The 21,515-nt window shown below is 46.9% G+C and overlaps 1 protein-coding gene across 1 annotated transcript; it reads left to right on the top strand.

The window, feature by feature from the left end:
• The first annotated feature begins 643 nt into the window (after positions 1–643).
• On the top strand, positions 644–2,709 carry LOC119270455 (scarecrow-like protein 3). Its single transcript, XM_037552456.1, has one exon. The coding sequence runs from the start codon at positions 1,051–1,053 to the stop codon at positions 2,392–2,394; it is 1,344 nt and encodes a 447-aa protein (XP_037408353.1). The 5' UTR covers positions 644–1,050; the 3' UTR covers positions 2,395–2,709.
• The last annotated feature ends 18,806 nt before the right edge of the window (positions 2,710–21,515 follow it).

The raw sequence follows: 21,515 nt of genomic DNA on the forward strand, positions 1-21,515 counted from the left end.
AGCTTTTGGAGATGAACAAAGCTCGTGGGTTCGCAGGTATGCTTGACTCCATTGATTGTATGTATTGGAGTTGGAAGAACTACCCAACAGGATGGCATGGACAGTTCAAAGGACATAAGAAGGATGCTACCATCATTTTTGTGGCCGTGACCGATATGGAGACATCGATTTTACATGCATATTTTGGGATGTCAAGGTCTTGCATTGACATCAATGTGCTCTAGCGGTCAGCCTTATTTGCAAAGACAATGGAGAATTATCATGGGGGGAGTTCCAAGAAAATGGGCGGACTTACAACATGGGGTACTACCTTGCCCATGGGATACATCCGAAGTGGGCTACCTTCGTAAGTCAAATTCGAACCCCCAAGGTAAGAAATAACTCTACTTCCATAATGCTCAAGCGGCTGGCTGCTAGGAAAGGTGTTGAAATGAGTTTGGAATTTACCGTACATCACCGCTCTCAGCCTCGCTTTCTCTCACCTTCTCCTGCTTTGGTATTTTCTCCTTCAGAGAATGCTCGCCGTGTTTCCCTGCCTGCCTTGTTCTCCCTCTCTCTCTGCTACTACCACATTCAGTAAAGGCCACTGAATACCGATGCATGGCCGGCGAGTGCATGCAGAAATAAATGGCCCCGATTTCCCCTTTGTCCGCTCCGCTCCTCGCTCTGACCTGACGGGGACGGGGTGAATTGTATCCTTGCTCCTCGCGCCATTGCCCCTTGTTGCAGTCCTCTGCCCTTTGTTCCTCTCTGCTTGTCTCCTTCTCCTCCCTGCCGTGTCCTCCCACTCCTCTCTGCCTGGCCTCCTCCTCCACCCCCGTCTATTTAAGCCTCCTGCCTTGGTTTGTTCATTGGATTTCCCCTCTGCAGTTTGCACCACGCAGCCGCGAGCCAAAACCTCAGAGACGCCCGTCGTCCACCACGCCACGGCCGGCATCGGGGAGATAGATAGATAGATAGATAGACACGGAAAGGAGGCGACTTTGCTTGCTTGCTTCGTGAACCGAGCGGGATCGCCGAGCGGAGCGGGCGGCAGCGCTGGCGAGGCTGATGGTCCACCAGGACGAAGGCTCCTCCTCGTCGGTCACCTCCTCCCCGCTCCAGAACTTCTCCAACATGCCGCTCCACCCGCACCCCGGCGCCGGCGCCACGCCGCCCTGGATGCTCCGCGATCTCCGCTCCGACGAGCGCGGCCTCTGCCTCATCCACCTCCTGCTCAACTGCGCCGCCGCCGCCTCCGCCGGCCGGCTCGACGCCGCCAACGCCGCGCTCGAGCACATCGCGACCCTGGCCGCGCCCGACGGCGACGCCATGCAGCGCGTCGCCGCGGCCTTCGCGGAGGCGCTGGCCCGGCGCGCGCTCCGTGCGTGGCCCGGCCTGTGCCGGGCGCTGCTGTTGCCGCGCGCGGGCCCCACGCCGGCCGAGGTCGCCGTCGCGCGTCGCCACTTCCTTGACCTCTGCCCCTTCCTCCGCCTCGCCGGGGCCGCGGCGAACCAGGCGATCCTCGAGGCCATGGAGTCGGAGAAGATCGTCCACGTCATCGACCTCGGCGGCGCCGACGCCACGCAGTGGCTCGAGCTGCTCCACCTCCTCGCCGCGCGGCCCGAGGGCCCGCCGCACTTCCGCCTAACCGCCGTGCACGAGCACAAGGACCTGCTCTCGCAGACGGCCATGGCGCTCACCAAGGAGGCGGAGCGGCTGGACGTGCCGTTCCAGTTCAACCCGGTGGTGTCCCGCCTGGACGCGCTGGACGTGGAGTCCCTCCGCGTGAAGACCGGCGAGGCGCTGGCCATCAGCTCCAGCCTGCAGCTCCACCGCCTGCTCGCCACCGACGACGACACCTCCTCCGCCGCCCCAGCCGACAAGGAGCGGCGTCGGAGCAGCCCGGACTCGTCGGGGCTGCTGTCCCCGTCCACCTCGCGGGCGGACGCGTTCCTGGGCGCGCTGTGGGGGCTGTCGCCCAAGGTGATGGTGGTTTGCGAGCAGGAGGCGAGCCACAACACGGCGGGGCTGACGGAGCGGTTCGTGGAGGCGCTCAACTACTACGCGGCGCTGTTCGACTGCCTGGAGGTGGGCGCGGCGCGCGGGTCCGTGGAGCGCGCGCGCGTCGAGCGGTGGCTCCTGGGCGAGGAGATCAAGAACATCGTGGCCTGCGACGGCGCGGACCGCCGCGAGCGGCACGAGCGGCTGGACCGCTGGGCGGCGCGCATGGAGGGCGCCGGCTTCGGGCGCGTCCCGCTGAGCTACTACGCGCTGCTGCAGGCCCGCCGGGCGGCGCAGGGGCTGGGCTGCGACGGCTTCAAGGTCCGCGAGGAGAAGGGCACCTTCTTCCTGTGCTGGCAGGACCGCGCCCTCTTCTCCGTCTCCGCCTGGCGCGGCCGCCGCTTCGACTGACCGCCGGCCGGCCGGCCATGTCTGCCTGGACTCTGGGTTCGATTTCACCACTACTAGTAGTACCACCCTGGACATTAGCTAGCTAGCTAGGCGTTTCATCGCATCGAAAATTTCATTTCTTCTTCTGATTGTTTTGTTTAGTACTCCTACTTTGTTGTAGACCGAACTTGGGGCATGCATATGCATGCGCTGCTTGTTTTGGGCTGAACTTGCTGCATGCGTACGCATGCCATGGGTGTGTGTCTGTTGATAGTACTGTGTATGCCTTCCCGTTTTGGTTCGGATTAGTGCATAGATTTGGGTAGGAACGATGAAGTGATCTGCCGATGGATCATCGATTGGATTGGATCTTTGATCTTTCCGTTCGATCGAATCGAATCGTGCCCAAGAGGGCAGGCTGCATTTGGTGAAAAGGGGACAAACCCAGATGCGATCAGTTCCTGATGAGTTAGGTAAAGGCTTGTGAGCCGAACGATTGAATGCTTTCTTGTCATCCAAAGAAAGAAGGCGATTGCGGGACGCCAGCTGATGCCTCGGGTCGAATTCAACGCTTTCGTCGTCGTCTTAACTTTGTTGAAATCTAATTGACGGGTTAAGGGGAGAAATTTTTGGCTTGTTTGAACGACTGAACTTTCACGGTCCTGCACCGCCGGGGAGCTTGCGCTATGTTTCGGATTCACGCGTGATTTTTCATAGAAAATAGCATGTACATATGTAAAACATGCTGAACTGTCCTCGTCGATGGCTCATCCGGAACTGATGCTGCTGTGATGGCATATATTTTGGGTATGTCTAGAACACATGTAGATGTGATATTCTAACCTAATAAGCATTATGTTTGTGGTCTATTTTTTTTGTCCTAGCTTTTTTTCTTTTGTTTTTTGTTGCTGCGTAGTTATTTTTGGAGGTTAGATGTGACATCCTTAAAAAACACCTTTTTTCGATCAGAGGGGCCCCATGGCCCCCATTTTCATTACGAAAATGGAGTCACAACATACAAAGCAAGTTCCATACAAACTTAACATTTTTCGATGCCTAACATCTGCACCAGGAAGCACTACTCATACATCTAGAGGCATTTCAACCGCACCTACAGGATGCTACAACAGAAAAATGCTCCAAAGCATCATCGCTACAAATGTTGCCTAATATTTTGCATCGGGGGAATAAACTCCTACACCTGAGATGCCAAAATCTGGACCTACAGGGTGCTATATCAAAAGAACAAGAGAGATAATCGCAAATGCTGCATCTATCAACACTTGATCAACAGAGCCTCCGTACAGCAGGGCCCCACCCGTAAGCACGCTTGAAGACGTCCCTCGCTATCTGGGCCAACCTCTTGGTCACTTCCTTAAGAGTTTTTTGCACCCCTTTTTTCTATAGCACACCCCACGAATCCAACACATAACATAAAGAGAAGATAATATCAGTAGGATCCCTAGGTAAAGAACTTTGAAAGCAGGATTTATTTCTTGCTTTCCAGATCGACCATAACAAAGCAGCCGTACCAATAGCTATAACCATTCTATCTTTCCCAGTGAACTTAGGAAGCCAATTCTGGCAAAGGTCAAAGAATGACAGGGGTGTTTGGGGATTTCCCAAAGCACTCCCAACTACATTCCAAAGAAACCGAGCAAGAGAACAAGTGAAAAACAGATGATCAATACATTCATTGGCATCACAAAATTCACATTTGTTGGTGCCTTTCCAGCCTTTTTTACACAAGTTGTCCTTGGTCAGGATCCTTCTTTTGATAACTAACCATATAAAAGCTTTAATTTTCAAAGGTACTTTCAGGTTCCAAAGAAACTTAAAAGGAAACACTACTCTCTTAGCAATAATATATTGATTTAACGGAGAACTGGCCAGAGCTAGTCAAAAGCCATTTGACTTTGTCAGGTTCCTCACTCAGAACAACCTGACTGCACATATCCAGAAGCTTATTCCACATATCCAGTGTCTCCCCATATAAACATCTCCTAAATCTAACGCAGTTAAAATCCTGTTCAAATGCTTTAGCTACCGTAATGTTTTGATGAAAAGTAAGCTTGTACAAGCGAGGAAAAAGTTGACAGAGAGGCTTGTTGTGGATCCAAGCATCTTCCCAAAATCTAGTTTTATGCCCATCCCCAACAATTCTCTGACAACAGTTGTAAAAGATATCTTTAACACTCATGATACCATTCCAGAAATGAGAGTTGGCAGGAGATGACTCACATTGAGACAGAGTTTTCCTCTTCAAATACTTTGCTCTAATCATCTCCTGCCAATCCCCATCTTCATTCTCAAGTCTCCAGAGCCACTTACACAAAAGACTAATATTCTTGATATCTAGATTAGTAACACCCAACCCCCCTTGGTCTCTAGGTTGACAAACGTCAAGCCAGTTAACTAGATGATACTTCCTAACCCCTTCTCTTTCTTGCCAAAGCACCCGCGCTCGAAAGAAATTGATTCTTTTCCCTACTCCTTTTGGTAGACGGAAAAAATTAAGTAAATGGCTAATGATGTTACTCAAGCAAGTTTCAGTGCGTATAAGCCTACCGCCCATAGATAAAAGACCCCCCTGCCACGCTGCAGCTCCTTTCTCTACTTTTTCTTCCGCTGGTTTCCAATCCGCATTACAAAGTTTTTTATAATGAAGGGGAAGACCTAAATACTTAAAAGGGAAGCCCCCAATAGCGCAAGTAAAAATGCCGGCATAATCAGCTTGTTTCTCCAAAGCTTTACCGAAACAGAATATTTCACTCTTTAAAAAATTAATCTTCAGACCGGTCAAATGCTCAAAAACACATAGAATAATTTTGAGGTTCCTAGCCCCCTCAAGGTCATCTTCAAAACAGAAAATAGTATCGTCCGCATATTGCAAAATATTTAGACCTCCTGCATACACCCTAGGCAACACTCCCTTGATAAATCCTTGTTTTTGCGCCCTTTGCACCAGGGTAGCAAGAACATCAGCTGCCAAATTGAAAAGCAAGGGGGAAAACGGGTCCCCTTGCCTCAAACCCTTCCTAGTAACAAAATACGGGCCAATAACATCATTAATAGTGATGGCAACCTTTCCATTACTAACGACATCTTTTGTCCATTGGACAAAATGTTCAGGGAAGCCTTTCATCTTTAGGACATCAAGCATGAAACTCCAATTAATTTTATCATAAGCTTTTTCGAAATCAACCTTAAAAAGCACAGCAGAACATTTATTTCTATGTAAAGAGTGGATAGCTTCATGAAGCATAAGTACATTGTCCAGGATGTAGCGCCCTTTTATAAATGCAGATTGAGCTTTGGAAATTGTTTTATCCGCAATTTTCATAGCTCTATTGTTAAGAACTTTTGTAAAAAATTTAAAAGGTACGTTCAGCATACAGATGGGGCGGTACATTTGAATCCTATCAGCCCCCTGCCCCTTAGCAAGCAAAGTAACTACCCCATAGTTAAGCCTCGAAGTGTTAATCTTGCCCTCATAAAAGTCATGGAAAAGCCTAAGGAGATCGTTACAAATGAGGTTCCAGAAAAATTGAAAGAACTCGGCAGGAAAGCCGTCCGGGCCAGCCGCTCTGTTGCGCTTCATAGAAAATAGCGCATTTTTAACTTCATCCATAGTAAATTTGCAACTGAGGTCAACCTTATCCTCTTCTGACAACACATCATCAAGAGGGATACACAGAGATATAGGAGGTAAATCTACATGACCAAATAAATCTTTATAAAAATTAGTTGCATATTTGAGCAAGTTATCATCCCCCTGGATGATCCCTTCATCCTGGATAAGTCGAAAGATTTTACTCTTACGCTTCCGCCCACTAGCCTTAATCATAAAATACTTAGTGTTGCTATCCCCTTCTTTGATATCCCTCTCCTTCGAGCGTTGATACCATTTTATTTCTTCCTCTCTAAGAATTTTATTCAAATCATTTTGCAGACTATTTCTATGCACATAGTCAGCTGCTGATACACCAGCAAGCTCACACTTCTTATCAAGTATATCTAAAGCATTAATAATAAAACTCTTCTTCTTCCTGTAACTACCCTCAACATTAAGGTTCCAACCCTTGAGCCCGCTTCTTAATTTTCTCATAACAGCCTGCCACCAATCCAGGCTGTTTTTTTTAGGAGCGATAGATTTCCAAATTCTAGAAACAGCGGCCGGCAACTCATCTCTAAGAAGCCAGCATAGCTCAAATTTAAAAGGCCTGGTAGCTACAGCATTTACAACTCCAGTATGTACCAAAAGAGCAGCATGATCAGAGACACCTCTAACGAGTGTCCTGACCGTAACTAAAGGAAAATGTTGTTCCAAGATGGGCTAACAAGAATCCTATCTAGTTTTATATACAAGGGATCATCCTGGTTATTAGACCAAGTAAAGCTCCTCCCTGAGAGCTCTAACTCTTTTAGCCCCCAATGCTCAATGATGGAATTAAAGTAAAAAGACCAAACAGGGAGGTTTTTAGCTCTACTTCTCTCATTGATCCTCCTAAAGTAAAAAGACCAAACAGGGAATTTATCATGCCCTAACATATGAACAAAATCGATCAGAAATTCCTTCTTGTCTTTGGTATGAGCAGCCCCGTACACATTGATCAAAGTCCACTTGAAACCCGATCTCTTATCCATAATGATCATTCTGGTAAAAAACCTAGTAGCAGTGCACGTGTCGACCTCAAACAGGTCCTCTCTGACACCCATGAGGAGCCCACCCGAGGCTCCTATAGAGGGTTGCCAAAGCCAAATGAAAGTAAATCTACCACCGATACTAGCTAACCATGGATCAGAGAAATCAGTTTTCTTAGTCTCCTGAATACAAATGAACTCTAAAGCATACTCAGAAATGATTTCTTTAAGAAACCTTCTTTTTTCAGGTTCACCCAACCCCCTAGCATTCCAGAAAACACCAGCCATAAAACAAATTACTTTTTTTTTTGTACCACACTTGGCCTTTGACTTGACGCTGACCTTAAAAAACATCTAGATGTGACAAACTGATATATTTTGACCGGTGTGCGATGGTATCGGCTCACGAGCCGTCTTTGAGCTGGACACGAGCATGGCCCTGTTCTCCAATTAGTGCACCGCACAGTGGAGGAGTTGCACCTATCTATGCTTTGGTTCCTCGCCTTGTCATTGGACACAAGGCAACACGTGGCGATGGCATCGGCCGTTGGATCCTAGGCAGCCAAAGCTATTGCCTTGCTCTTTTGACATGCGGCGGTGATTGAATCCATCCACGGGATCCTCCTCTGCACCACCGTTCTTTTGCTTGGATGGAGTTCTTCTCGTTCCCTCAACTGCACTACCCACTGTACATTCATGGCCACGCTCTACAGACTGAAAATATGCCGCCAAGAAATTGATGGGCCACTCTTTTTCGTTGAGCTTGATACTACTCCCTCCGTTCCTAAATACTTGTCTTTCTAGGCATTTCAACAAATGACTACATACGGAGCAAAATTAGTGAATCTACACTTTAAAATATGTCTACATACATCCGTATGTAGTAGTCATTTGAAAGGTCTAGAAAAAACAAGTATTTAGGAACGGAGGGAGTAGATTTAAGCACGGCACGGCGCTAAATTTGTGATCACGTCCGTTGCCGTTGCCGTGGTTTTTGCTCGAATTGGTGCGTGCATGCTCCAGCGTCTCGCACCGCCGCATTTGAAGTGCTACTCCGGGAGAAGGAGAGACTTTTTCTAGCAGCAGCAGTAGTACTACGAACCACGATGATGGGCGGTGGCTTTTTGGCGCGGCCGATAAGCCGAGCGAGCGAACCCCACCAGCGTTGTCGCGAGGCGCAGGGAGGGTGGAATAATTTAAGGCCTCGCGCAACGCGACGACGACGCCGCAACAAAACAAAAGTTTGCGTCGTCCTCTCCTCTCCGGCTGGCTGCTGCCGTGCTGCTGCTTCCCTGCTGGCCTCTTCTGCCCGCTTTGAAAATCTAGGCCGCATAGAACCCTACTCGATCGCTAGCGGACGAAGGGAAATTACTCCACGGCAGACTGTGGTGGGTGTGTTGTACTGTTTGCCAGTGTGGGTGCATGCTGCACGTCACCGGCAAGCTGGGGTGAGGTGAATCTTTTATGCATTATACTCCCTCCGTTCCGTTTTAGTTGCCGCGGCGGTTTTTTTTGCGAAAACTCCCTCCATCTATTTTCGACTGAACCCGCAGTCCTCGCACTCACTCTTTTCTCTGGCTGGCCGCCGTGGTCCGCTCGATGCTCTTCTCTGGCTCGCCGTCGCGCTCTCCCCCCTCCCCCTACCACCATCTTCTATCGCGTAGCTGCGCTCTCCTCCCCCACATTCGGTGGCCTCGCCACGCTACCCTCCTCCTTCCCGCGGCGAACTTCCAAAAAGCTTGGACCTTTGAGTTCAAGCCGGCGACGGATTCCGTCGATGCGAGGCCGAAGGTGCCAGATCCAGACCACCACCAACGCGACGCCGGCGACTGGACGCCACGGGGAAGTCGGCGAGCTGCTGTCGTCCATCACGATGCGATGGTGGCGAGTTGGCCCTGTCAGGGACGGACCTGCGGGCAGGAGGAGAGGAAGGCTTCACTACGCGGCCTCCTCGAAACCCAACAACACCAAAAACAACAAAACCTAGCCTCGAGCTCGCCGGCCGGCCGGCCGCAGCCATGGGGCTATAGAATTACGGCCGCAGAGGCAAGCACGGCCACGAGGCTGGCTCCTCGTCGGGACGCCTCCGCGGCTCCGTGAAGGAGGAGCCCGCATCGCCACCGCGTCGGGCCCCGCGCCGTCCGTGTTCTCCGTCGCGCCCACGGCCGCCAGCGAGCGCGACCGGCACTACATCGAGGCGGCCGTATGCTATTGGGGAACGTAGCAACAATTCAAAATTTTCCTACGTGTCACCAAGATCAATCTAGGAGATGCTAGCAACGAGAGAGAGGGAGTGCATCTTCATACCCTTGAAGATCGCTAAGCAAAAACATTACAAGAACGCGATTGATGGAGTCGTACTCGCGGCGATTCAAATCCCAGAAGATCCGATCTAGTGCCGAATGGACGGCGCCTCCGCGTTCAACACATGTACAGCCCGGGGACGTCTCCTCCTTCTTGATCCAGCAAGGGGAGAGGAGAAATTGAGGGAGAACTCCAGCAGCACGACGGCATGGTGACAATGGAGCTCGTGGTTCTCCTGCAGGGCTTCGCCAAGCACTATGGAGGAGGAGGAGGTGTAGGAGGAGGGAGGGCTGCGCCAGGGAAGGGGTGCGGCTGCCTATCGGTGTCAAAATCGGCGGATCTCGAGTAGGGGGTCCCGAACTATGCGTCTAGGATCGATGGTAACAGGAGGCAGGGAACACGAAGTTTTACCCAGGTTCGGGCCCTCTTGATGGAGGTAAAACCCTACGTCCTGCTCGATTTATTCTTGATGATATGGGTATTACAAGAGTTGATCTACCACGAGATCGGAGAGGCTAAACCCTAGAAGCTAGCCTATGGTATGATTGTATGTATATGTTTATCGACTAGCCTGGCCTCTGTTTTTATAATGCACCAGAGGCCTAGGATAACAAGAGTCCTAGCCGAATACGCTGGTGAGGAGGAGTCCTTGTCTTGATCACCAAGTCTTGTAGAATCTTCCATGTATGCGGCAGCTGTCCGAACTGGCCCGCGAGTATACGACCATGAGGGTCCTCGGCCCAATCTAACAGATCGGGAGATGACGTGGTGAGTACCTCCTAGTCCAGGACGCCGTCAGTAGCCCCCTAAACCGATCTTCAAGTTAGAGACGCTCCTCGATTCTTCCGAACTATTCTTCATCTTCGGTTGTCGGTCTTGGAAACTGGTTCAACAAATCTTCCCATCTTCGATCTTGAGGATCGCCGAAATGCATTCGACGAGTTTACACGTCGGGTATCCGAGGAGCCCCTTTAAGTTTTCGACCTTTATCAATGCCTTGTTATTTTTATGCCACACCTCGGGTTTGAAGTTGTTCCCGGGAGGCAGTGTCCTCTTGCGTCCGAACTCCAACGCCGGACTGTATTCGAGATATCTTTTGCAACCGAGCACCAACGCCGGACCGCTTCCCAGCTCTAACGCTGGAATGTATCCGAGCTCCAACGCCGGACTATGTATCCGAGCTCCAACGCCGGACTGTATATCCGAGCTCCAACGCCGGACTGTATCCGAGCTCCAACGCCGGACTGTATATCCGAGATCCAACGCCGGACTATATCCGAGGTGTCGTAAATCACCTTGGTTCAAAGAAGTTTGAAGAAGTTTAGCCGAGCTTAATGCCGGAAATGCCCTCTATGGAGCCAGCCACTAGCGCCCGAGCTTTATGCTTGGCTGCTTCCGAGGTGGTGCACCACCCCGTATGTGGGCCGATTTTTGTGAATATTTTTTATTGGTGCAATTTATTCTCTGCCGAGATATATAGCCAGTAGCCCTCAAGGTGTGTATCGGTCTAAAACCCGAGATGCACCTAAAGGATGACGTAAGACCGCTGATCCCAGTAGCCGCTGAGACTCAAGTTGATTTGCAAAATCGGCCTGAGGATCAAGTCCAAGCTCGGCAGAATACTTCGGGACACTAAAAGTGGCGTGCTCAGTCCTCGAGACTCAGGTTGGGTGCGGCCGACCTACCTGAGGATCAAAATCTCCTCGGAAACTATATTGCACATAAAATTTTCTGCATTGGACAAGCAATGCAGTAGCCCCCGAGACACTGGTCGGGTGGTAACACCAGATCAGGGGATCAATGTGCCCCTTCAATATTTGTAAATAATAAGCCCGAAGCCCAGTAGCCCCCGAGCCTTAATGCGGGCACGGGTGGCCGAATTAAGGATCAATATCCATAGTAAAATCACAAATTATGTGTAATGACTATGTATCCAAGTACTTTACGTCATTAATGCTCAGATCCGCATTGTACAAAACTTTGTTGACCGACCATCGGCTTCCACCTCCTCGGCCAGTAGCTGAGGAGTGTTTGTCCTACTTTATAAAGCCTTTATGAGGGCAAAGATTTACAACAAACAAGGCAATCTGGCCATACAGTTTTATAAACAAAGGTACGCAGAGAGTTATATTACTGTTTAACAGAAGAAATGTCTTCCAAAGAAAATAGTCTCGCTATCGGTTCCTTTCTTTGGGTTGTCATGCTAAGCATGATCATTAAACCTCAGCTCTAATGTAAGAGCAAAATATTGAGGATTTAGTTTGGGAGGCCAGTTAATAGCCCCCGGTAGTGTTGGGCAACAGTCGGGGTCAAGCCGTAAACACTTCGGCCAATGTTATGAATGGCCCATCATTTAACATAGTCATCGGATCGCTGACCAGTTTACGCTTATTGTGAAAGTCAGTTTTCGGCTTTCTCCACTGAGGTGCTTAACCATGTGAGCTGGAAGCACAATCGCAGTGGTTCTCCCTTTGCACGCCTAGCCGAACAAAACGGAACATAGGAAGGAAGTGCAGTAGCCGGGCAACCCAACTATTGACCGAAGACACAATTCGAAACCGATGCATATATAGCAATATCTGAGAATGTTTTTGCCGAATCCCTAAAGGTGTCCGGCGTTGCACTGCGAGACTAATGCTGGAAAAGCACAAATAGTTTAAAAGTGCCAAAAAGCTTGGAAAACCAAGAAACGTCAGTAAAAACATGACGTCCGAACAATATCAAGTGTTCGGTGCCAACCCGAAAGTTGGTCTTAGAAAAAAGAAGTGCTTCTGTCGTGCTTTAACATGATACATCCTATCTCAAGACTTCGAGCGGGTCAGCCTACGGCTTCAACCTCCTATCCCGAGGGCGGAGTACTTCTCATCAGGCCAGTTTAGCAAACTAAACTCTAGCGGCTTTGAGAGAGAAATTAGGCTCCCCGGCTAGTGACCGCACACTCGTGTCAAAAAAAGGAGTGATAAATAATAATAATAAAACTTTGCAACGACTAAGAAGAAGAACACTTATTATAAAACAGCTCATATAAATTTTAAGAGCCCCCAAGTGACTTGGGTAGAAAAATGATTGCATGTACCGAAGTACTTATATCATATCTATGTTCAACCAAACTTTAAATGCGTCTTAACTGACCGTCAGCTTCTCCCTCTTCGGTTAAGGACCGAATAGTGTTATGTACTCCATCGGTCGAGAATATCGACAGTGTTTCCAATAACCAGGCAATCAGCCCATAAGGCTGTAACAGAAAAAGCGCGCTCAGGGAACTTATGCTATATTACCGTGAAGTGTAAGAAGCATCTTCGAAGATAATAGCACCCCCATAGATACCTTTCTTCGGTGCTCATTGTTATTATGAGACTTGTGCAATAGATTTTTTGTACTCATGAGTTCTGTTGTGTGCCGACCATCATTAAAAATTATAAGAGCGCTAGCTTTCGGCTTCACCCAGTCTGAGGTCCGGCTCGGGCGACCCGATTGTGACAATCGCAGAGGTGCTCCCTTTACTCCCTAGCCGAATAATCGGGAACATAGGGGTAAACACAGGAGCGAGGCAACCCAGCTTGCAAATCGCTTAAGTCAATATGATGCATATTGTGGCGTAATACACGAACAAGGAACGAAGCCGTACAAGTATAATCATATGCAAGTGGAAAAGCTTCATGAAGGAAGCCCCCAAATGAATTGGGTATTTGAATTTATGCGTCACAAACAAAGTTTGGACAAGAAAATTTTTACAAGCAACTTTTTTCCAAAAAAGTATAATGCTTGGTCGAACCGAACACAAGTTAGAAATTAAAGCTTTGAGCATGAAAGCGACTTAGCTGGTTAATGTGCTCGGTATTGATGACGCGGTCCGAGATTGATGTGGGGCAAGGTTCCCTCCCCCAGGCTGGTCCCGAGGTGGCGGAGCGGAGAGCTCGACACGCTGAAGTGGTGACATAGCACGGTCAATGCAGACCGGCAGAGTGACGCCGAAGTCCCCGGATCATTTTCCCGTGCACAAAAAATAGTGCAAACCGGAGATAATAGTAATAATGATAATTAGAAAAAAAATGTTGCATAATAAATAATTTATGCAAAGTGAGGAATAGAGGAAATATGGCCTGGCACCGAAGTCAATGTCGATGCAGGGCATCGGCGTGATGTAGTAAAGGCGTGGCAAAGCCTGAATTCACAGGTCGGTCCGAGCTCCGGATGCGGCGTTCGCGGGACTGTGTACGGAAACTGATCGAACCACCACGCGACCGTCGTTAATGCGGTCACCATTTGATAGACCTGTGTACATATCATGGACAAACCAGAGTAATAATTTCTTGGGAAAAATGAACCCAAACAAGCAAAAAATACTGGGATTAATAGCACCTGGTTTATTTGTTGTAGCAATCCGAAGGAAGGTGATTCCCAAAACTGGGACTCGCTCCGCACACCCATTGCCTGATGGGCGATAAAACGACGGCATGTCAATGCTGGTAAAGGTTGACTCGCCGAGGCAAAGCCCTCGGCCCAGCTAACGTGACGGAGTTGGTCGACTAGTGATGCCGAAGTGTCCGGAGTAGGTTGATAAAGAGATGGCGAAGCCCCCGGTCCAGCCGAGATGTCGAAGCCTCGACGTCAGCCGATGAGTCGAAGTAGGTCGGCGTGATGGACACTGATACGTCTCCAACGTATCTATAATTTTTGATTGCTCCATGCTATATTATCTACTATTTTAGGCAATATTGGGCTTTATTTTCCATTTTTATATTATTTTTGGGACTAACCTATTAACCGGAGGCCTAGCCCAGATTTGCTGTTTTATGCCTATTTCAGTGTTTCGAGGAAAAGGAATGTCAGACGGAGTCAAAACGGAACGAAATCAACTGGAGAAGTTATTTTTGGAAGGAAACCCACCGATGGACTTGGACCCCACGTCAGAAGATACGGGAGGTGCTCACGAGGGTGGGGGGCGCGCCCTCTCCCCCTAGGCGCGCCCCCTGCCTCGTGGGGCCCCCGTAGCTCCACCGACGTACTCCTTTCACCCATATATACCGTCGTACCCTAAAACTTTCAAAACAGAAGATAGATCGGGAGTTCCACCGCCGCAAGCCTCCAGAACCACGAAAAACCAATCGGAACCCCTTTCCGGTACCCTGCCGGAGGGGGGATCCATCTCCGGTGGCCATCTTCATCATCCCGACGCTATCCATGACGAGGAGGGAGTAGTTCACCCTCGGGGCTGAGGGTATGTACCAGTAGCTATGTGTTTGATCTCTCTCTCTCTCGTGTTCCATCTATGGCACGATCTTGATGTATCCCGAGCTTTGCTATTGTAGTTGGATCTTATGTTTCTTCTCCCCCTCTACTCTCTTGTGATGAATTGAGTTTCCGCTTTGAAGTTATCTTATCGGATTGAGTCTTTTATGAACACTTGATGTATGTCTTGCCGTGCTTATCTGTGGTGACAATGGGATATCACGTGCCACTTGATGTATGTTTTGGTGACCAACTTGCGGGTTCCGCCCATGAACCTATGCATAGGGGTTGGCACACGTTCTTGATTCTCCAGTAGAAACTTTGGGGCACTATTTGAAGTACTTTTATGTTGGTTGGATAAATCTGAGATTGTGTGATGCATATCGTATAATCATGCCCACGGATACTTGAGGTGACAATGGAGTATCTAGGTGACATTAGGGTTTTGGTTGATTTGTATCTTAAGGTGTTATTCTAGTAAAAACTCCAGGATTGTTTGTGACACTTATAGGAATAGCCCAATAGATTGATTTGAAAGAATAACTTTGAGGTGGTTTCGTACCCTACCATAATCTCTACGTTTGTTCTCCGCTATTAGTGGCTTCGGAGTGACTCTTTGTTGCATGTTGAGGGCTTGTTATATGATCTATCTATGTTATTATTGTTGAGAGAACTTGCACTAGTGAAAGTATGAACCCTAGGCCTTGTTTCCTATCATTGCAATATCGTTTACGCTCACTTTTATCATTCGTTACCTTGCTGTTTTTATTATTTTAGATTACAAATACCTTTATCTACTATCCATATACCACTTGTATCACCATCTCTTCGCCGAACTAGTGCACCTATACAATTTACCATTGTATTGGGTGTGTTGGGGACACAAGAGACTCTTTGTTATTTGGTTGCAGGGTTGCTTGAGAGAGACCATCTTCATCCTACGCCTCCTACGGATTGATAAACCTTAGGTCATCCACTTGAGGGAAATTTGCTACTGTCCTACAAACCTCTGCACTTGGAGGCCCAACAATGTCTACAAGAAGAAGGTTGTGTAGTAGACATCAAGCTCTTTTCTGGCGCCGTTAACGGGGAGGTGAGTGTTTGAAGGTATATCTTTAGATCTTGCAATCGAGTCTTTTAGTTTCTTGTTTTATCACTAGTTTAGTTTATAAAAGAAAATTACATAAAAAATGGAATTGAGTTTGTCTCATACGCTTCACCTTTTTAGTATCTTTCGTGAGTATGATGGAAAGGATAATTGTGCTCAAGTGCTAGAAGAATAAATCTATAAAATGTTTGGCACTAAATATTTGAATGATGAGCATGATTGCAATGTTGTTAGTATTAATTCTTTGAATATCCATGATGCTAATGATATGCAAAGCCACAAGCTTAGGGAAGCTATGTTTGATGAAGATGATATTTTTCCCCCAAGTTTTGATGAGCAAATTTATTATGATGAAAGCATGCCTCCTATTTATGATGATTATATTGATGAAAGTGGATTTGGAGAGGTCATGACTTTACTTTGTGATGAATCCACTATTTCGGAAGAGGTTCCAATTGATTATGAGAACAAAGTTGCTATATATGATGATTATTGTGATGACTTGTATGCTATAAAGAATAATGATATCCATGAAACTTGTCATCATGATTTTAATTTTCAATTGGATTATGCCTCACATTATAATTATTTTGTTGAGTTTGCTCCCACTATTATTCACGAGAAGAAAGTTGCTTGTGTGGAGAGTAGTAAATTTTCTATGCTTGTAGATCATGAAAATAATGCTTTAGGTGTTGGTTATATTGTTGAATTCATTCATGATTCTACTGAAAATTATTATGAGGGAGTAACATATTCTTGTAGGAATTGCAATAATATCAAGTTTCCTCTCTATGTGCTTAAAATTTTGAAGTTATGCTTGTTTTACCTTCCTATGCAAGTTGATTCTTGTCCCCACAAGTTGTTTTCTCACAAAATACCTATGCATAGGAAGTGGGTTAGACTTAAAAGTGCTAGTCATATTCTTCATGATGCTTTCTTTATGTTTCAATTCTTATCTTTTATGTGAGCATCGTTGAAATCATCATGCCTAGCTAGGGGCGTTAAACGATAGCGCTTGTTGGGAGGCAACCCAACTTTATTTTTTTTCCTTGCCTTTTGCTCCTGTTTAGTAATAAATAATTCATCTATACTCTGTTTAGATGTGGTTTTATCTTTTAATTAGTGTTTGTGCCAAGTTAAACCTATTAGATCTTCTTGGAAGATAGTTATTTGATCTTGCTGTAATTTCCAGAATCTTTGCGCTCAGTGCCCGAATTGTCAAAAATCACCAGGACGTGATAAAATAGTGATTCCAATTGCTGCTGATCAACAAACAAATTCCCCAGGTCGTCTAATTTTGGTAGAAGTTTTTGGGTTCCAGAAGTTTGCGTTAGTAACAGATTACTACAGACTGTTCTGTTTTTGATAGATTCTGTTTTGCGTGTGTTGTTTGCTTATTTTGATGAATCTATGGCTAGTAAAATAGTTTATAAACCATAGAGAAGTTGGAATACAGTAGGTTTAACACCAATACAAATAAAGAACAAGTTCACTACAGTACCTTAAAGTAGTCTTTTTTTTTCTTTCACTAACAGAGCTCACGAGATTTCTATTGAGTTTTGTGTTGTGAAGTTTTCAAGTTTTGGGTGAATTCTTTTGATGGATTATGGAATAAGGAGTGGCAAGAGCCTAAGCTTGGGGATGCCCATGGCACCCCCAAGATAATCCAAGGACACCAAAAAGTCAAAGCTTGGGGATGCCCCGGAAGGCATCCCCTCTTTCGTCCACTTCCATCGGTAATTTACTTGGAGCTATATTTTTATTCACCACATGATATGTGTTTTGCTTAGAGCATCTTGTATTATTTGTGTCTTTGCTTGTTAGTCTACCACAATCATCCTTGCTGTACATACCTTTTGAGAGAGCCATGTATGAATTGAAATTTGTTAGAATACTCTATGTGCTTCACGATCGGAGATGGAGCACGGTCCTCGGTCGAGCCAAGGTGACCAGTCGAGCCGACGATGAAGATGTCGGCATCGCAGTTGACCTGCAGACGAGCCATCGATCCTTTTGCTGATCACACAATGGAACTCTCAATGAAAGCACCAATGTCGGTGTCAAAACCGGCGGATCTCGGGTAGGGGTCCCGAACTGTGCGTCTAGGATCGATGGTAACAGGAGGCAGGGAACACGAAGTTTTACCCAGGTTCGGGCCCTCTTGATGGAGGTAAAACCCTACGTCCTTCTCGATTTATTCTTGATGATATGGGTATTACAAGAGTTGATCTACCACGAGATCGGAGAGGCTAAACCCTAGAAGCTAGCCTATGATATGATTGTATGTATATATGTTTATTGACTAGCCTGGCCTCGGTTTATATAATCCACCAGAGGCCTAGGATAACAAGAGTCCTAGCCGAATACGCCGGTGGGGAGGAGTCCTTGTATTGATCACCAAGTCTCGTAGAATCTTCCATGTATGCGGCAGCTGTCCGAACTGGCCCGTGAGTATACGGCCATGGGGGTCCTCGGCCCAATCTAACAGATCGGGAGATGACGTGGTGAGTACCCCCTAGTCCAGGACACCGTCACTGCCCTCCCACCCCTCCACTATATATAGGGTCAAGGGGAGAGGGGGAGGCGCCCTAGGGTTTCCCCTAGGGGCGGCGGCCAGGCAGATTGGATCTCCCTAGGGAAAATCCTAGGGAGACTTGCCCCCCAAGCCAAGCAGGTGGAGGCTTGCCTCCCAAGCCAGGTGGAGGCGCCCCACCTCCCCATGTAACATGGGAAAGGGTGTGGGGGGCGCAACACCCCTTAGTGGTCTGGTTTTCCCCTTCCCCTTTGGCCCATGAGGCCCTCCAACACTTGCCGGGGCTCCCAAAACACCTTTCGGTCATGCTGGCCATAGCCTGGTACCCCCGGAACACTTTTGGACTCCAATACCCTTCGTCCAATATATCGATCTTCACCGCCGGACCATCCCGGAACTCCTCGTGACGTCCGGAATCTCATACGGGACTCCGAACTACCTTCGTAACCACATACTATTTCCCATAACAACTCTAGCATCACCGAACCTTAAGTGTGTAGACCCTACGGGTTCGGGAACCATGCAGACATGACGGAGACACCTCTCCGGCCAATAACCAATAGCGGGATCTGGATACCCATATTGGCTCCCACATGTTCCACGATGATCTCATCGGATGAACCACAATGTCGGGGATTCGATCAATCCCGTATTCAATTCCTTTGTCAATCCGTATGTTACTTGCCAGAGATTCGATCGTCGGTATCCCAATACCTCGTTCAATCTCGTTACCGGCAAGTCACTTTACTGGTTCTGTAACGCATGATCCCGTGACTAACTGCTTAGTCACATTGAGCTCATTATGATGATGCATTACCGAGTGGGCCCAGAGATACCTCTCCGTCATACGGAGTGACAAATCCCAGTCTCGATTCGTGCCAACCCAACAGACACTTTCGGAGATACCTGTAGTGCACCTTTATAGTCACCCAGTTACGTTGTGAAGTTTGATACACCCAAAGCACTCCTACGGTATCCGGGAGTTGCACAATCTCATGGTCTAAGGAAATGATACTTGACATTAGAAAAGCTCTAGCAAACGAACTACACGATCTTGTGCTATGCTTAGGATTGAGTCTTGTCCATCACATCATTCTCCTAATGATGTGATCCCGTTATCAACGACATCCAATGTCCATGGTCAGGAAATCATAACCATCTATTGATCAATGAGCTAGTCAACTAGAGGCTTACTAGGGACATGTTATGGTCTATGTATTCACACATGTATTACGGTTTCCAGTTAATACAATTATAGCATGAACAATAGACAATTATCATGAACAAGGAAATACAATAATAACCATTTTATTATTGCCTCTAGGGCATATTTCCAACAGTCTCCCACTTGCACTAGAGTCAATAATCTAGTTCACATCACTATGTGATTGTAATGAATCCAACACCCATGGGGTTTGTTCATATCTCGCTTGCGAAAGAGGTTTATTAGTCAACGGGTCTGAACCTTTCAGATCCATGTGTGCTTTACAAATCTCTATATCATCTTGTAGATGCAGCTACCACGCGCTACTTGGAGCTATTCCAAATAACTGCTCTACTATAGGAATCCGGTTTACTACTTAGAGTCATCCGGATTAGTGTCAAAGTTTGCATCGACGTAACCCTTTATGACGAACTCTTTTACCACCTCCATAATCGAGAAAATTCCTTAGACCACTAGTTACTAAGGATAAGTTCGACCGCTGTCATGTGATCCATTCCTGGATCACTCTTGTACCCCTTGACTGACTCATGGAAAGGCACACTTCAGGTGCGGTACACAGCATAGCATACTGTAGAGCCTACGTCTAAAGCATAGGCGACGACCTTCGTCCTTTCTCTCTCTTCTGCTATGGTCAGGTCTTGAGTCTTACTCAATACTCACACCTTGTAACACAGCCAAGAACTCCTTCTTTGCTGATCTATTTTGAACTCCTTCAAAATCTTGTCACGGTATGTATTCATTTGAAAGTACTATTAAGCGTTTTTTGATCTATCCTTATAGATCTTGATGCTCAATGTTCAAGTAGCTTAATCCAGGTTTTCCATCGAAAAACACTTTTCAAATAACCCTGTATGCTTTCTAGAAATTCTACATCATTTCTGATCAACAATATGTTAACAACATATACTCATCAAAAATTCTATAGTGCTCCCACTCACTTCTTCGGAAATACAAGTTTCTCATAAACTTTGTATAAACCCAAAATCTTTGATCATCTCATCAAAGCGTACATTCCAACTCCGAGATGCTTACTCCAATCCTTAGAAGGGTTGCTGGAGCTTTGCATACTTGTTAGCATCTTTCAGGATTGACAAAACCTTCTGGTTGTATCACATACAACCTTTCCTCAAGCAAATTGTCGAGGAAACAATGTTTTGACATCCTATCTGCAAGATTTCATAACTAATGCAATAACTGCTAACATAATTCCAACAGACTCTTAACATCGCTTCGAGTGAGAAAGTCTCATCGTACTCAACTCCTTGAACTTGTCTAAAAACATCTTAACGACAAGTTGAGCTTTCTTAATGGTGACACTTGCCATCATTGTCCATCTTCCTTTTAAAATCCATCTGCACCCAACAGCCTTACGACCATCAAGTAGTTCTTCCAAAGTCTATACTTTGTTTTTTAATACATGGATCCTCTCTCGGATTTTATGGCCTCGAGCCATTCATCGGAATCCGGGCCCACCATCGCTTCTCCATAGCTCGTAGGTTCATTGTTGTCTAGCAACATGACTTCCAAGACAGGATTACGTACCACTCTGAAGTAGTACGCATCCTTGTCGACCTACGAGGTTTGGTAGTGACTTGATCCGAAGTTTCATGATCACTATCATAAGCTTCCACTTCAATTGGTGTAGGTTCCACAGGAACAACTTCATGTGCCCTGATACACACTAGTTGAAGTGACGGTTCAATAAAATCATCAAGTCTCCATCATTCTCCCACTCAATTCTTTTGAGATAAACTTTTCCTCGAGAAAGGACCCGTTTCTAGAAACAATCACTTTTGCTTCCGGATCTGAAATACGAGGTATACCCAACTACTTTGGGTATTCTATGAAGATGCATTTATCCTCTTTGGGTTCGAGCTTATCAGCCTGAAACTTTTTCACATAAGCGTCGCAGCCCCAAACTTTTAAGAAATGACAACTTAGGTTTTTCTAAACCATAGTTCATACGGTGTCATCTCAACGGAATTGTGTGGTGCCCTATTTAAAGTGAATGCGGTTGTCTCTAATGCCTAACCCATAAATGATAGTGGTAATTCGATAAGAGACATCATGGTATGCACCATATCCAATAGGGTGCA

This window comes from Triticum dicoccoides, chromosome 3A (genome assembly GCF_002162155.2).
Source record: "Triticum dicoccoides isolate Atlit2015 ecotype Zavitan chromosome 3A, WEW_v2.0, whole genome shotgun sequence".
NCBI lineage: Eukaryota > Viridiplantae > Streptophyta > Magnoliopsida > Poales > Poaceae > Triticum > Triticum dicoccoides.